General features: G+C 40.9%; 2 protein-coding genes across 6 annotated transcripts in view; one reads left to right on the forward strand and one right to left on the reverse strand.

Moving 5' to 3' along the window:
• Window positions 1-4,992, reverse strand: part of slc26a11 (solute carrier family 26 member 11) — a 39,314-nt gene extending 34,322 nt beyond the window's left edge. For 2 of the 3 annotated variants that reach the window (XM_048248194.1, XM_048248193.1), the window contains exons 1-4: window positions 4,871-4,992; window positions 4,017-4,535; window positions 3,081-3,273; window positions 170-255 (exon numbers count right to left, since the gene is read on the reverse strand). In XM_048248194.1, the coding sequence (XP_048104151.1) occupies window positions 170-255; window positions 3,081-3,273; window positions 4,017-4,244 (507 nt within the window). In that variant the 5' untranslated portion in view covers window positions 4,245-4,535; window positions 4,871-4,992. The remainder of the gene's footprint in view (window positions 1-169; window positions 256-3,080; window positions 3,274-4,016; window positions 4,536-4,870) is intronic. The other variant, XM_048248195.1, reaches the window with a different exon arrangement.
• Window positions 4,993-5,059: 67 nt separating this feature from the next.
• The window catches only part of sgsh (N-sulfoglucosamine sulfohydrolase (sulfamidase)), a 47,757-nt gene continuing 35,526 nt past the window's right edge, over window positions 5,060-17,290 (forward strand). Inside the window, exons 1-4 of one of the 3 annotated variants that reach the window (XM_048248521.1) lie at window positions 5,060-5,280; window positions 5,402-5,562; window positions 6,303-6,399; window positions 7,498-7,679. Coding sequence is in view for 1 of the 3 variants with exons in the window: in XM_048248519.1 (XP_048104476.1) it covers window positions 5,163-5,280; window positions 5,402-5,562 (279 nt within the window). In the remaining 2 variants the exon portion in view is untranslated. The remainder of the gene's footprint in view (window positions 5,281-5,401; window positions 5,563-6,302; window positions 6,400-7,497; window positions 7,680-17,290) is intronic. The other 2 variants (XM_048248520.1, XM_048248519.1) reach the window with 2 other exon arrangements.

The following is a 17,290-nucleotide window of genomic DNA, read 5'->3' on the forward strand; positions in this document are numbered from 1 at the left end:
ATAGCCTATTATTTGATACTCATTATTATTTATTTGTAGGCTTAATAACAACCAGAGCAGAGAAGAATATTAAACCTGAGTTCCAATCCATTGCATTTTTATGCTAGCCTAATAGTTATTTTATAATCAGAAATATCAGTATCCGTACTCAGTATTGGATGACACTCACCTTAATCTGGCCGAATCCAATTGTAACTGCTGCAGCAGACGTGAAGCCTTTGATGACAGGATAGGAGATAAAGTCTAACAAAAACCCTGCACACAAAATTAAGTGAAAAATAGGTGTTGTATTGTAATTTGTTGTATTGTAATGTTGTGTATATGTAATTTGTAGCACTGTACTGTACGTCTTATTTCCATTGTGGTCCCTAATGGGGGACCACATCAACCAATACATCAGTACACTACTCAATACACCAAATATTTCCCTAAAAGCAATACAATAAACAAAGAATACCAATGTAATTGACATGTAAGCCATTTTTTCAGTGCCTGCTTAAAACATGGGCAGCTGTGGCCTACCGGTTAGCGCTTCGGACTTGGTTCGAACCCCGACCAGTAGGCACGGCTGAAGTGCCCTTGAGCAAGGCACCTAACCCCTCACTGCTCCCCGAGCGCCGCTGTTGTTGCAGGCAGCTCACTGCGCCGGGATTAGTGTGTGCTTCACCTCACTGTGTGTTCACTGTGTGCTGAGTGTGTTTCACTAATTAATGGATTGGGATAAATGCAGAGACCAAATTTCCCTCACGGGATCAAAAGAGTATATATACTTATATAGACTTATAAACATCCTAAATATCTAATGATCTTCTCCTAACAACCTGTTCCACAGACTGGTTGCTACATTTTGCATAATCGAAAAAAGACTACACAGAATTGCTTTCTTATCCAAAAATCTTAAAACTCTTGCCAGAGAACATGCTCTTTGATACCCTGGAATGGCAATGAGTAATAATGGTTATTACTTATGTTCCTTGTATCGTGGGGTACCAAATCACATCGGTGTATGTGATATAGGCGGGCCAGAGGCAAGCTAAACAGATGACGACAATGCTGCAACAAATCAGTCAGTAAACATTGGTCGTAGTGTTATCCAATTGCGTGCAGTGAGATTTTCAAATGCATGCTTGGGGTCTCCCCTCGAGTGGGCCATTACATTAGTCATGGCCAGACCCTTAATCTTTCTAGATTTCCAGGGTCTGGATTTACAGGCTCTCTCTTTGATTCACAAGTTTTCAAAATGTGAAAACGTTTGGCCAAAACTGTAGTGCCTTGATCACACATTTAAGGTTATCAACTGAAGTTATTGCTGTCATCAGTGCATACCAGGTGTTAGTCTGTGATTACAAAGCAGATAAATGTGTCAGACAGATTAACCCCAAATTCAATTTAAGTACACACTCCTGTTTATCTTAAAGTAGTTGTAGGCTACTGAAGTTCCACTGTTTGATAGCTAGCTAGCAAGCTAACCGTTTTACATAGAGATTATGGTAAGTGTTAGCTAGGGGCTAAATTCGTCCTCTCAACACTGGGGTATTGGAAACGAATAAGGTTGGTAGTGTACATAGTTTCGGCATGAGTCAGTTACATATACACATTTCTTCATAACCATTGTGTTAGTAAAAGGATTGAATGTCCTGTGAATCAATATGTAACGTGTGACTAGCATCTAGCTGTCTTTCCCATTGGAATCAATAGCCACGTTTGCATGGACATTTTTATTTAAATCCGATTGAAATTAATCTGATTAAAGATTTCAACCGAATTGTTTACATGGACGCTAAATAATCTAATTGGCAATTATTGACCAAGATAATATCACAGTGCTTCATCTGAGAAGATGCAATTCTGTAGCCTAACTATACTATGTAAAACGAAGGTGTAGATGTTGAATTGGCGTGTTTCAGACGTTGCATAATCAACACCCCACCTCCGCACCAAGCCTAGGAGTTCAACTGTTTTTTAAGCCTCCATATCTCAGAAAATAATGTAGATACAAGCTTAAACCTTTGCACAGTAGTTGTTGGGTAATATTTAGCATTATTGACATAAAGTATGAAGCAAAGCCAAGATGGTCAGGCGAGGCTGGAGTCATTTGTTGATTTGGCACGAATGACCCTGGTAACAGTTAATGGAGTGGGGCGTGGGTAAGTGAGCAGCAGCTCATTAATATGTAATGAGCAGCAGAAACTGCACACTTTGAAAGGGACTGAAAAAGAGTATAATAGAGGTAGGTGGGAATCTTTTCCTACAAGCTATTTCCAGTAAACAACTTCAGAAACATGTTTTCTGGAACTCATAGACCTATTTTAACTTGCTGAAAAATAGTCATAATATGGGCACTTTAATATTGGATAGCTATCTAAATTTGATCCAATATGTTCCTGAAAGTGCAAACTAAATATTTTACAGTAGCTTTACAATTTTGACAATCTGGTTTAAAGCCTAATCCTGACCTTTGAAAAACACTTGTGTTGATAGGGACTGTGGATATGTTGTTCATTTTCTTATATGTGGTCTCTATTCAATCATGTCTGATCTATTATTAGCCAGGCCTAAGCCTAATTTTGGACTGTAACTAGAACTTCTTTTTACTTGCTAAGTTCAGTAAGTTAGCGTTAACTGACGTGAATCAACAACAAAATAGCCTACTTCCATACTGGAGATTTCAGAATAGCAGAAGAGGCTTTGGGTTTGGTCGATGTGGGTTTTTTAAACTGGCTGCTACAGCTTGAAGTTAGAGGAGATAACGTGGCGCAGTTCAACACGTGTGTGTGTGTGTGTGTGGTCTCTTGGCATGCATGATGGACATGACATTGGGGGTGTGGCTGCATCGTCGATTCTACATTTGATTTCGAAGTTCGAGATTAAGATGTACGTACTACCGGTCAAAAGTTTGGGGTCACTGGGGGAGTTTTCAGATTACATTATGTGTTTACAAAATAATCAGCAGGTTAATCGACTATGAAAATAATCATTAGTTACAGCCCTAAATTAAAATATTAGCCTATAACAATAAAAAGAGGCTACAATAAATTAAGCACAAAAGCCTTCATAAAACATAAAAATCTCTTTCTTACCCAGTCTGAGGAGTGCCAGTGACACCTGGATAAGCCCACAAAGGAATGATAGCAGAACAGCATAGACAGGATCCCCACCGATGTAAAAGGCGCACAGAAGGGACATAATGGCTGTTGGCCCCAGGGTCACATCCTTCGATGTTCCCAAGACACAGTACATAAAACCACCCATGAAAGCGGAGTATAGCCCATACTGTAGAGCAGAGAATTCAAAATTAGACAAAGATGAGCCATGAATATGATAAAAGCACAACCTCAGCAAGACAAAAATAAAAAAGATTAACTGACAAACCTGCTTATCCACCATGGTATACGTATTGTCTTTGAGCATAATGGTGAGTGGAAAAGGACAAGTTTGCCACAGTGGGATGTTTTAAGTACAACAGACTTGAAGATGTAGTCCCTGATTTAATCTATTACACTTTTTTGCAAAATTCGACAAATTGCTCCTCACAGTTCCCTGGCATTCAGTTCTCTGTGTTCCTTAAGAAACAGTCCACAGTACTGGCTTTCCAAACGGGAAAAGCAAATTCAACACCGGTCAGGTGTGTTGTAATGGCTATTGTTTTGGTGTACCTGTTTACACAGACCAGGTTGGGTGTTGCACCTAGTGAATGAGTGTTAAGATGCTGAAGGATTTATGCATGTGTCAAAGTTGAATTTAGAGTTGCCCTGTTGGGCATAAACAAGATCTGAGTGAACACATAAGGAGCAGAATATAACAGAAGATGCTGTTACAACACTGCTGACACTCCACTGGAAATATATGAGCTTCCTAAAGAGCCTTCCATGCATAAACCGAACAACCGTGTAATTTGACTGATTCATTTTCTAATAAATCACAGACTCAACCTCAAGTTTTCTCAACGGACATTAGGGTTTCATATTACTTGGCAAGTGTGCTACAAAGACCTTAAGCCCAAAGATTGCACTGACCTGCACAGGTAAACCTGCCACCTCAGCATAAGCCAGAGCCTGTGGTACAGTGGTGAGTCCTACTGTAACACCTGCAATGATGTCCATCTGCAGCCATCTGAAGTTGTATTTAGGAAGCCAGGTCAGAATCGGTATCCATCTATGGAAGGTGCAGAAAGAGCAGCAGGACACCCACTTATGCTGAGCTGAGTTTCTGTGTATGGGGATCTGACTGATCAGTGGCTCCATTTTCTATTCCTATACTTCCCAGTAGCAGCTTGCATCAATTAGATCTTCACAGCACAGAGGTTTTGCACCCTCACCTTCTTTTGAGGCTCAAGTGGCCACAGCTAAGCTAATGAAGACCATTGGCTTCATGAACTCAAGACTCACTGGCAGAACCTGAACCAGTCTTGTGTTCTTATTGAATAATGAGTCTTCGAAGCTTTGATCATTGTATTCCGACAGAGAAATGTCCAACTTTCAGAATGCCTGCATGTACTAGAATAGGAGGCAATATTTCATCTTCATGCTTTAGCTCTGTAAAGAGAGAAAAAAAATGTTATTAGGCTACGCGAGACATTTAGCCTGCATTTTTCAGAAGTTGGGCAAGCCTATGGTCAATCCAATATAGCAATGGAGAGTGGAGCAGTGGAGAGGTTTATTTGGCTATAGTCTGCACTAAATTCTGCCACGAAGGCAACACCAATATTCAATCTTGATATCCCCCTGAAATTCTGAAATTAACTCATTCAAATTCCGATTGAATTGACACAACCTCCAGCTACCTACAAAACATGACCTAGTATGAAAAACCTTCGGCATAATCATTATAACGTGTAAACTTTGAATTTGAATACAACGTTGTAGCCTACCTTAGTTTTGATCCATAGGTCCTTTCATTTTGTCTACTTGAATTGTTATCTTTGACACGATATAATCACAGTAGCTTCAGTCCGTTTACTTCCTCTATTGTGGCCAGTGTGGTCTGCGAGTGTTATCGTCAAACTCACGTCGTCACGTGACAATCCTCATATGACTAGCACAAGGGGTGTAAGGCGGAAGTTGTATAGGTTACAACAGGCTACAAGTGTTGCCAATATTGTGTGGGTCAGCCCTTAACAGCCAATGGAAACCAAAAGAACATGAGATTTCCATTCAACAGTAATGCAATTCTTCAACATGGCATTAGAATACACTAGATCCTGGTTAGTTTGTCTGGCCTTTTTATTAAGCTACAGCTGCACCGTAGAATCTAAGCAGAGAAACGTGCTACTCATCATAGGTAAGAACATTGAATTCAGAACATTCAAATTTAACAAAGTTATGTCATACTCATTGAAAACGTAAGGAATATTCTTGTAAGGTCTGAACACAGTTGTGTCCGTACCCTTGTGTGAAAACAGCTGACGATGCTGGCTTCGAGACAGAGGTTTATAACAACACAGTGGTTCGCACACCTCATCTCCGCGCTCTGTCGCAGCGCAGCTTAATATTGCAGAACGCATTCACATCGGTCAGCAGCTGCTCCCCAAGCCGATCCACCATCCTCACAGGGCTCCCACAGGTAGGCAACGTCAGTTATGTCTTGAACTCTACCTAGCCTACTACAACCTACTACTAACTTCTCGCCCGCGTCAACCTATCATCACTTTTTGGCCCATTAGGTTAAAATGGCCTATTTTACCGATCTGTCTCGGTGTTGGCTAAGTGTCAATATCAACTTAAAGTGGATGGTTGACGTTTTAGGCCGAAGAAAAGTTTTTGGAAAAAATATTAGGCATGGAAATCACTGAGACCTGTTGTAGGCCTAGCCAGAGGCAATAAGGAGACAAAGCACTCATAAAATTCTCTACAGAAATGCATGGGTTAGTTTGTAACGCCATATGGCAGACAAAAATACATCCACACATGCCAATTATGTGGTGTGTTGTGAATACATCGTGCCAATCATGTGTTGTGATCTAGCAGCTGGAGCAAGGTTGGTGTCGTGAGGCCTTGCGCACATGCATTTTTGCCGAAATAGATGCCAGATAAATGCCCAAAAAGCGTTACAATATGGCTGCCGAGTGGAGGGACTTGCCTAAAAGGACTTTGACATAAGCCTACTGACTCTCACATTCCCTCCAAAATATATGCCTATGGTCTTTTCGATTTTGTGATTTATATTTATTCACTAATAAGTAAGAAAACACAGGAAAATGTAACAAACAGGCTTATGCTGAAATTGAAATCGGAACTCAAAGTCAAGTTCAAAATTTACACTGGCGCTCAGACCAATGCAATTCCTGTACACATATTTGAAAGACTGTTTATAGATACTGCTACCCAAACCAGCTACCCAAAGGCTCATCAGCTATGGGGGAGAGTTCCTGAAAGTGAAGGGGCACCTGCCATCTGAAGTGTAAGTACACAAACACCTCCACTGTACTTGAATTCTACATAATAGACACCAAAGCACAAAGCATCTCCCATCCTAGGGATGAGAGCTAGTCTAGACCTTTAAGTTAATCAAGCTGATACTGGCTGTGGCCGAGGAAGAAATGATCCCTTACAGAAATTTCAGGTTTCTGGCCAACAGTTGCCGCAAACAATTGCGGTTAACTTTCGGCAATGTTACAAGCAAATTTGCAAATTAGAAGAAGTTTGCCATTATTGGCTAAGAATGGTAGCAAATCACTGGTGAACACATCTCATTGTTGCCGGAACTTTGCTGGAAGTTTGCCTCTAGCGGCCAACATTGGCAAACTTTTGGCAATATTTTCTAGTGAACTCATTTGTTTCCCACAAACCACCCACAAATCTGCCGCAAACATTTACATTTTGTAAGGGAAGCCATGCACAGACACAGACAGTTTTCCTAAAGAATACGCAGACATCTCTGAAACAGGAGCTTGACAAGATGGAAGAGAGCAATGTGATCTGCAAAGTGACAGAGCCCACAGAATGGGTCAACGCCCTTGTAGTCGTAGATAATGCCCCAGGCAAGCTGAGAGTCTGCCTGGACCCCAGAGACCTCAACAAGGCTATACAAAGACGTCACCACAAAAGCTTGCCGGAGTGAAATACTTCAGCATCCTCGACACCAGATCAGGCTATTGGGCCATAATTGGTATCGTCCTTGCTAACAACATTCAACACTCCTTTTGGCAGATACAGGTTTCTGAGGCTGCAATTCGGAATCAATTCGGCACATGAATCCTGACAAATGTCAGATAGGTGTGACAGAGGTCAGCTGCTTCGGCCACACACTCTTGGGGCAGCTGTGGCCTACTGGTTAGCGCTTCGGACTTGTAACCGGAGGGTTGCCGGTTCGAACCCCAATCAGTAGGCTTCATGTCTGAAGTGCCCTTGAGCAAGGCACCTAACCACTCACTGCTCTCCGAGTGCCGCTGTTGTTGCAGGCAGCTCACTGCGCTGGGATTAGTGTGTGCTTCACCTCACTGTGTGTTCACTGTGTGCTGAGTGTGTTTCACTAATTCATGGATTGGGTTAAATGCAGAGACCAAATTTCCCTCACGGGATCAAAAGAGTATATATACTTATACTTATATACTCTTGCGTCAAGCCGGACCCGGCGAAGGTGAAGGCGATACGGGAAATGTAGCCACCCACAAGCAGAGGGGAGTTGGAAACAGTCCTTGGGATAATCAATTATTTGGCCAGGTTCCACATCTCTCCGAGGTAAATGCACCACTACGTCAACTATTAAAGCAGACAGTGAGTTCCTATGGGACAAAAAAGACAACTAAATATTCATGCAGATAAAAGAACTGATAACCAGTGGTGGAGGAAGTACTGAACCTCAGTACTTAAGTAAAAGTACAAATACACAGAGAAATACAGTGGGCAGTGCTTCGACTTGGCCAGCTTCACTCAAGTGAGCAGGGTGTCTCGTAAAAAGAAATGGAGCCTGGAAAACCCTACACAGACTTCACTACAGACTTTAGCAGACTGGTTTAGAAATAATGTAATAGCCAGAAATATGCCTGCCCTGCCCTAATAAAGAAATATTTGGTTAACTGCGAGTGAATCCCGCTTGCAGCCCGAGAGACGCAGGACAAATTAAACATTCTGGTTTTCTCCGAAAGTGCAACGATGATAGACAGACATCATTTGGACAAAATATAGAGTATTAACCTCCGTTGCTCAGCCAAATGCCTTCCTGTTACGTCCTGTTATCAATGAGTTACAGGCGATAAACGATTTTTGATGGTCACAAGTTTACTTCATTAGGGACTGTTAAGTTATTTATTTAAGGGGCTACCGGAGGAGTTTTGGGAGCATTAGTCCAAAAGACGTGACCCTCCCTCGCCAGCTACCCTTGCCCTTCCAACGAAAAACAGATGTCTTCAAATCATCGTTTTCCCTTGCTTGAAGGCTTAACTTAGAGTGATGTTAACCTATTTAAGTTTAACGGGCTGATTGTCGTGGAGAGCACGATTCATTGGCTTGCATGTTCGGCCTTATGTTCACGCGTGTACCTGAGGCTACTCAGCTGCAAGAGAAATAATTTCCCCTGTTTGTATGTTCACTGCAAGTTGGCCTACCATAACTTACCAACTCTGCACTGACTGGCTATTTATATTTTTCTGTGAAATAAGCAAATGTATTTGTTCAACTTTATGAAGCAGAATTTCACGATAGGGTACTTGGAACATAATACATTTGACAAAGGACAGATGAATGTTGCTAGTGACAAAATATTAACTTTCAGTGTTTTACGATGTCTTTGTCATGGGGAAGTGTTTTTCCCCATGCATTTATTCTAGGTTACTGTCAGTGACTGCCGTGGAGAGAAGCGGGTTCTGTGTTTCGCTCATGTCAGTGACTGACGCGAGAGAAGCGGGTCTGTGTTGTGTTGTGTTGCTATGCTAATTTATTTTCATTGGGCATACCGTGTCGCGTCACCCACAGCTCTTCAGTTCTGACAAAGCCAAAATTACTCCTTTTGAAACAATGAGTGCAGGAAGCGTTTGTATGGTTATATTGCTTGACGGGGGGGGGAACTCCTTGTCCCAAGGAGCTTTCAGCCATAAGGCTACTTTGAGAACATTTCAATTCACCCGACACTAATATTCAAAATGTTGAAAACTATTTTGGCATAGCCTATAAAGCAGTTTAATTAAATGGAATGTTAGTTGTAAACAAACGAGCTACTTGGTGAGGCTTGGCCTCACAGATGCGCCCCTGCCTTAGATGGCAGGAAAAATCTTCACGATAGGCCTATTAACTAACCACCCGATTCACGTTGGCTGGGGGGGCCATCAGACAATTGTGCCCAGTTAATCCGGCCCTTCCCCCAAAAAATCACACCTTCCCACCTCTGACAGCTTAAAAGAAGTCAAGAGGACTCCTTACTCACAGACCTATTCACAAACCTGCGGTTTTGAAATCCTATGCAGCTACAGGAGCTTCCAGTCGCGAGGCAGCAATTTTGCATTGTAGGCATAACTAACATGCAATAACTTTAGGACTCCTAATTTTTTCACAAAAAGTAATTCACGAAGCATTTTAGACCTAAAAGTAGCACCTAAGTCTGGGACCGAGTTAGTCGAGAGGACTCCTAACTCACTAAGACCTATTCATAAACAGCTTTTTTGTGGCATTTTACGTTGCGATGTTTTGAAATAGCCTATGCGCAACAGGAGCTTCCAATCGCGAGGGAACAATTTTGCATTCATAAAAGGGATGCAATAATGCCACCAAGAACCACCAAAACTACTCATTGTTAACATGTAAATGAAATGTAACGTTTCATTGTGAATCAAATTAAAATGTTCTCCTCTTTGCAAACGTAGCCTAGGGATATGGTGACAGATTAATTTAATAATGTTGCAAAGGTAGGCTACTGCATCAATCCATAGGCCTATGTTTCATTAGGGCTACTAAGCTATTTGTTTTGCCTTACTCTTTATTCATTTAGGCTAGGCCTTTTTATTCAGTTATTAATCATCTTCCGCCCTTCGCGACTACTTGTGTAGCGCCGCGCATTCTCCGACCTGTCACCTGTCAGTCATCATCGGAAGAGAGGTGTTTGGAATTCCCGTTACAATCGTCAGCCAATCAAGGTGGTCACTTCAGTCAAGCTCGTGCATGAGTAATGACGCCATCCATAGCCACGAAGACTCACTCCTAGTTTAGGAGTTGTCTGAAAGGCTTTGTGAATAACTTTTAAGAGAAAACTCCAATCTAAAATCTTTAAGCGATTTAGGAGTAGCCTACTCCTAGTAGTAAGATAAAAGCCTTTGTGAATAGCCTACGGCCCCAGTTATTCATCATCTTCCGTCCTTGTGTAGCGACGATTCTGAGACCTGTCACTCATCATCGTAAGGGAGGTGTTTGGAATCATGCCCGCGTTACAATCATCAGCCAATCAAGGTGGTCAATGCTTGCCCATTTACCCAAATTAATGGTCGAATATTACTGATGATCATTGTTATTTAAGAACATGCAGTGTCGCGTAGGGTACCAAAAACATATTGCTCGTAAAAGCAGCATAACGCACATTCTGGCGGATCTGTTATTTACTGTAGGCTCGCCAAACCACATGCCTTTATTTTTGGCAAGCCTGCATTCATTCATTCATTCAACCTTTATTTATTCTCGGAGGGTCATTGAGGGAAACCTCATTTTCAATGAAGCCGAAATTACAGAAGCGAAGCAAAGCCTCCACAAACAAGACAACATTCGAGGGCCTTCTGTTGAAGAATTTTATATAAAGCCTGCGCTGACAGTAATCCTCCTGCCCTGATAGGCCTACCACAGCTGTGGATAGTGTGGAATGTTCAAGTAATAACACAATCCAATGTGTGTCTCAATTGTCCCCGCTGACCACCTCACACATTTCTCTAGATTTTGCAACGAACTTACATGACACAATGCCATAAAATATGCCAGTTTTAGGACACAGAATAATGTTTGTAATGATAGCAGGTAGGCCAGGTATTGTCGAAGGTGCATGGTGAAGTGAAATTTTACTTTGGAAAACAAACATTTGCCGATATCATCACGATCATCAGAATATTGTAACAGATTCTGTGTTCTGGACTGTAGGTAACTTGTTAAGCCAGTGGTTCTCAAACTTTTATTTCATTCCCCACTTTGATCAAGGTGCATGACTGATGATAGTGGAGATAATGTGTTATCCCGAGGCTTTTGCAAGTCAGCATCTTCGACGGTAGTCTATTAAAAATATAAGTTTTCGATGTCCCAAACGGAGAGCCATACTTTATTGTTTTTAACGATCTCTATGCTACTCACAAAAATGTAGGCATGGGGACATGATGAAGTAGGTTATCCAACTGTCGTGTGTTAAATTATTGTGATTACGAGCCAGTGGTTTTCAAACATTATGCGTGACTCGGACATCTAACTAAATGCAACAGGCTCATATCGTCCTCGCATTCGCAAAATGAGGACCAGTGTTTTGTCAAATTGCAAATAGCTATTTGTTTTAACTATTTTTTTTATGATAGTAGCCTATACAAAAAGTACTTCATACTATTTTAATCTTGGAATATGGGGAGGGAAGTGGCGCGTCTGCAGTCAGCCAAATATGAATGTAATTCTGCGGCATAAAGCAGATGTAATTGTTTATTGTACAGAAAAATAAAAATGACTACAATTGACTACATTGCAGTCAAGAAGTAGGGCAAATTAATTTACGAAACCAAAACGTGGGTCATAGTTGTCTAAGCCTCTATTGCGTAGCCTGTTAAAAACGTCGCCAGATAGTATTAAATCGGCAACAACATTGTTTTCTGCAGAAGCCTACCCAAGGCTACAGAGTAATTCTGAACAGTTATTTCTCTACTGGCTCAATTATCACACCACTGTTTTGATTTTATGAAGTTAAGCTAACCCCAACACTGACAATAATGTAGACAGTAAATTTCGATTTCTATTTTCGTGTAGTCAAGCCTTAAGCCATACCCAAGTAGTCTAAATCGAGGTAATGTTTAATTATGCATGATTTATTTTGTTATTGAATTCGTAGGCTGGGATTACTCTCGGCAACAATTATGTAAGGGACGGCAGGCAGAGCGTGTACAGTGGCAGAGCGACGACAGTGGCTGAAAGTGGTACTAAAGCTTCGCAGCTTCACGCAGCGCAATCTTGCTTAATGAAGTGGTCATTTGAAAGCGATGCCCACTGTATTTACTTTAGTAAAAGTAAAAGTACCACAATGACAACCCTACTTAAGTAAAAGTAAAAAGTACCTGCTTTTAAATGTACTTTAAGTATTAAAAGTAAAAGTATTTGCATACTGATTTATTCTCTTAATATCTATATTCTAAAAGGAAAAATCAGTATGGGCTGTGGCATTTTAATTAAGCTAGTTTTAGGTTATACTTGACTAGATAGTTTTAAGTTGCAATTGTGCTTACCATCTGTGGCCCAGTTTACATTCTGACCTACAATTCTAGAGACTGTAATTCTGGTTATCTACTAGGGTGATCTGCTGAGTAATATCATTCAGCAAAACACGAGCCTGAAGTTTAACGGGTAGACAAAGGGAAACGTCCGGGTGGATCGTAAATGCCAATTATGCTGATTGAACAGAAAAGTTGCTGAGAAAGGTGTCTTTATGATTAAGTTCAGTTTCACTTGCAGACGATAGACATTGAATGAGCTCACGTTACTACCCCCCAATTGTAGGCTATGCATCTTTATTTAATCACACACAATTAAGGAATATTTCCTAATCTGGAAAATGTTACGTTTTTCCGCCACCGGTTCATTAATAGTCTACCATTCATTTGTGCCGCGAAATGATCAGACGTGGTGACAGAAGCATGGGCATAGCCTGTAACTTCGATCCGCGGATAGCAATCTCATCGGAGAGGAGGCCCTAACGCTGCAGATAACAGACAGAGAAAGCACAGAACACAGTTGCATGTACAGTGTAGCCATGGGTCTGGTGAATATAGCCTACCCGAATGCAGATGGCTACAAGCTCACGCTTTGCCTGGTCTAGACTAGAAGCTTATGTTTCTAAGAATGCACGTGAAGCTCCAGAATCTTTGGTAGCAACCCCCAGTAAAACAAACGTGTTTGTCAGAGAGAAAAAAAAAACTGATCATAAAATGTATCGTAAAAAGGAACGATGGTGTTGTAGAAATGTAGCGGAGTAAAAGTACAGATAATTGCTGTAAAATGTAACGAAGTAAAAGTCAAAAGTATGCACTATAAATTTTACTTAAATAAAGTACAAATACGTGGAAAATTTACTTAAGTACAGTAACGAAGTATTTGTACTTCGTTACATTCCACCACTGCTGATAACGCACCAACCTGTGCTAGTGTACTTTGACCCTCAGAAAGAACTGAGAAGTAATGCTTCAAAATGTGGCCTCGGTGCTGTCATGCAGAAGGATGAAAAGCCCATTGCCTATGTCAGTGGTTCTTAAACTTTTTGTCTGGTGACCCCACAAAAAAGTATGGCGAGGTCTGGCGACCCCACTTTCCCCAAACCCATTCTAAGTCCTTACTCAAATACCCCCCTCAAACGTTAACAACTAAATCAAGCAAAAACTAGAAAGCAAAGTCATTTGTTTTATTTACTCCATATGAACAACATCACAAACAAATAATCACGATTAAACAATCGTGCAGCATTAGGCCTACAACGTTACATTAATTATATTTATGGCGATAACAATAACAGTATTTTTTTATTTCCCTTTTCTGGTTTACTATCTTTAACAATTTCAATGGGAAGGGTGGGCATGCTTCCGTGAACATAGCAAGTTAATTCTAGGAGGAATGCTGCATACGGCGACACAGAGATTTTCCTCCACGGTGCTGAGCCGACATCTGTATTTTGAGATGTCGTTTCATTTTGACAGGTTTTAAGCTCTCATTCGCCAGAACATCGCCGCAAATCACACATTGTGGGTGGTCGAGGTTATCTTTAACTTGGCAAGTGAATGCATATTTCAAAAAATCTTTCTGATAAAGCCGACGCACCGTTTGTTCTTTTTTTATTCTCACCGGCCTGTAGACTTGTTCCATCTGAGGATCACGGAGGAGTAGACGCACTGGTAGATGGCACTTTTGTTCAATTTTTTAAGCAGCCACCCTTCAATTTTGGCTAGTAGGCTACCTATGTTTTTTGTTTTGTTTTACTTAAAATAGCGGGAACAAGTTGAGTTTGCATAGTGGGAGCAGATTGTTTCAGCGGACCAGTAGCCCATAGGCTGAACCAGATCTCGTTGAAAGAATTTCTCTCTCTTCTCTTAACTGCGTGTAAATAAGAAAAAGGCAGAAAAGGCCAATATTATTTTCCTTTGTTTCACCTAGTAATAATTTCAGACTGAATACAGAAAATAATTGGAGACCCCACGGAAGTTTTTGGCGACCCCTAGTTTAAGGATCACTCGCCTATGTAACGGTTGCCAGCTAGCTTAGCTGTGCTTGTGGAACGTTGGTAAATCTCACTCCCCGACGCCTCAAGAGTGCTGCTGGCATGCGAGCTAAGGGCTTTTAGCTCAACAGCACGCTCGCCTCCCGATCCGAGGTGCTGCTGTTTGCGGGTTCGAGTGCGGGCGTATGCAGGGCTGAATCGCGCAGGTTCAACACAACGCAGGTTACACCTATGCTTCCAAGTCACTCAACAGCACTAAAGTGAACTACGCTCAGATAGAAAAAGAACTGTATGCAGTTTTATTCGGCTGCAAGTGCTTCTACGAATACAGTCACTGACAAAAGACTTGTCACTCCTTTTAGAAATTTTGTTTTTTAAGCAAAATACACACACTTTTTGGAGTTTTTTTTGAGAAAACAAACAAACCAGGACCATTTCAATTAGAGCCCGACCGATTTATCAGCGGGCCAATATTATTGGCCGATATTAGGCATTTTCCAAACTATCGGTATCGGCATTTATAATGGCCGATAAATGAATATTTTAAAAATAAAATAAAAACGGACGAAACACCCTCAACCATGTCATGAGTGTTGGCGTTGTATAGTTTGTCCACTCTACACTGTCCCTGTTGGCAACACTCGTGTATAACGCCACACATCCTGCAACCTGCTGATTCCAGCCGGGCAGAGAGAACCAGTTATCCGTGAGTGAGATCATCAGTGAAGTGTGTTCATGGTGATTTGGTCACGAGACATACATTGCTTGAAATAACAATTAAAACAACATTCCCATCAGTTCTCTTGACTCAAATAAGCATGACAAAATTTGTGAAAACAATGTCCAGTTTTGCTGCTGTTAAATAAGCCGAGAGTGAAGCGGAATTAGCTAGTAATTACTGTACGTTACGTTATTACAGTGTAGTTGACTGTCTGTCCTTTTAACTTTTGACAATGTGACTGAAGATGTATTTCTTTAATAGCGTGACAGTTATAGCAGTGAGACGTATCTTCTCTCCCCGGCCTGTTATTTTGAAAGCGTATGTTTTACAATTTGCAGTATGACGCTATCCATTGCTAAACTAGAAATGTAATGCCAGAGGAATTACAATAGGGGATGGAAAGCTGCTGGGTTAATGGTGGGGAAATTCCTGAAAAAAAAACATTGAATCACTTAATCTTTGCGTTCATACAAACCCTTGTACCAAAAAACCTTGTGCGTCAGGCATTCTTGAGATATCACACTCAAGGTGGGTTTGGCCTTGACATTTGACTTCATCATTGAGTCCATACAAATGTTCACACCAAATTTGAAGCATGTGCGTCAAGCCGTTCTGAAGTTGTGACACAAGCATGAAAGCTGGCCTTTGGAAAATGTAATTCAGAGTATGCAATGCAAGACTACTGTACCTGCAAACGGGGCTTTCAGTTGGTGTTGATGACTGCTCATTCTGCAGCCAGCTAACAATTACTTTGTCAGCGTTAAAATAATTGAATCAACGTCGCACTGCAACATTTATTCTACATCACTTTTGCACCCTTCATTAATATTAAAGCAAAGCGTTGAAATTCTAACTACAGATCAATGGGATTTCAATGGTATTTCCACTTAAATGAATATTGAAACAATGTTGAAATTACAACCAAACTAAAGATCAACGTGATTTCAGTGCTATTTCAATTGATATTAAACCTCAGTAAACCACTATTAGCCTAATCTGGCAAAATATTGGGAAATTCATATCCTGCTTTATCTACAGCCAGGATAAATTTGGCTAGGCCTAGGTATGTCTTGTTTAGGCTACACAAGCTTGCATAAATAACCATTGACAACTTGTTATCAGTTAAGCAAGTGCATTTATTCACTCTTCATCTAGAAATTCACGTGTACTGTGTTTTCCTGCCATCCATAGCAGTTGCAGTCAGCCTGATCCTTCAGTAGCAGAGTGAAGCGGCACCTAACCCCACCCTAGATCAAGGGGGCATTTTTAAACCCCACCTGTCCCTCATCGCTCTAAGAAAGTGGTAGGTCAAACTTAAAATTGTCAAATTTATTGAAATAATGACAAGTTCCAAATATATCCTCGGCAGCAGAGTTAAAATCAGCTGGTGCTGCAGATATAATAAATAAATACATAATGTGCCATTGTAAATTAAACACACATATTTCTGTTTTCCAGCAACATATTAGGAAGCATAGGCCAATATTTACAGCATTGTACAATATATTCAATGAAATATCAACATGCTGCATTAAATGGATCACTGCTGGTTGGGAAATATTTTTGAAATAAACTTTGCAGGGATGTGATGTAGGCCTACAATGGCTCCCGAATCAGACGTTTCAGTGATTTCACTCAGATTCTCAAAGGCATAATACTGTCGCGATCGAAACGTCCGTTTCGTCGTCGTTTGTTGGACGAACCAGACAACAAGAACGTAAACTTTCTTCAAGAGGATGCTTGACAGCAGCAGTGCCTGTAGAATCGAATCAATGAGGCAAGGAGAACGCTTACTACGCATGCGCTCAAGTTAATTACGGATGTGTAGTTTTAGGGAGCACCAGATTGTATGCATTAGAAGCTGAGACGGTTGAATTCACAGGTGACACCTGTGTCAGTGTTCTAATTTGCCCGGGAACTACTCTGGGAGCTTAACGAGCGCAGCTGGCTTTAGGCCATTATGACATCACAGCCATTCAAGTCTATGGGGGAAAAATGAGATTTTTACCATTTTTAATCCCCTATTTCTCAAAAAGTATAAACTTTTAAGAAAATCTGAAAAAGTTACTCTGTTGTCCAACTCCAGGCCTACAAAAGCGGTTATTTCAACATGTCTGTATTAAAAAAGCGGTTAGAGTCGCATTAATTCTTGAAAAGGTAAAAAGAAAAAATGGCTATAATAATAATAACTAGAAATGCAATTCC

Source organism: Alosa alosa, chromosome 7, assembly GCF_017589495.1.
Source record: "Alosa alosa isolate M-15738 ecotype Scorff River chromosome 7, AALO_Geno_1.1, whole genome shotgun sequence".
In the NCBI taxonomy this organism is placed as follows: Eukaryota; Metazoa; Chordata; class Actinopteri; order Clupeiformes; family Clupeidae; genus Alosa; species Alosa alosa.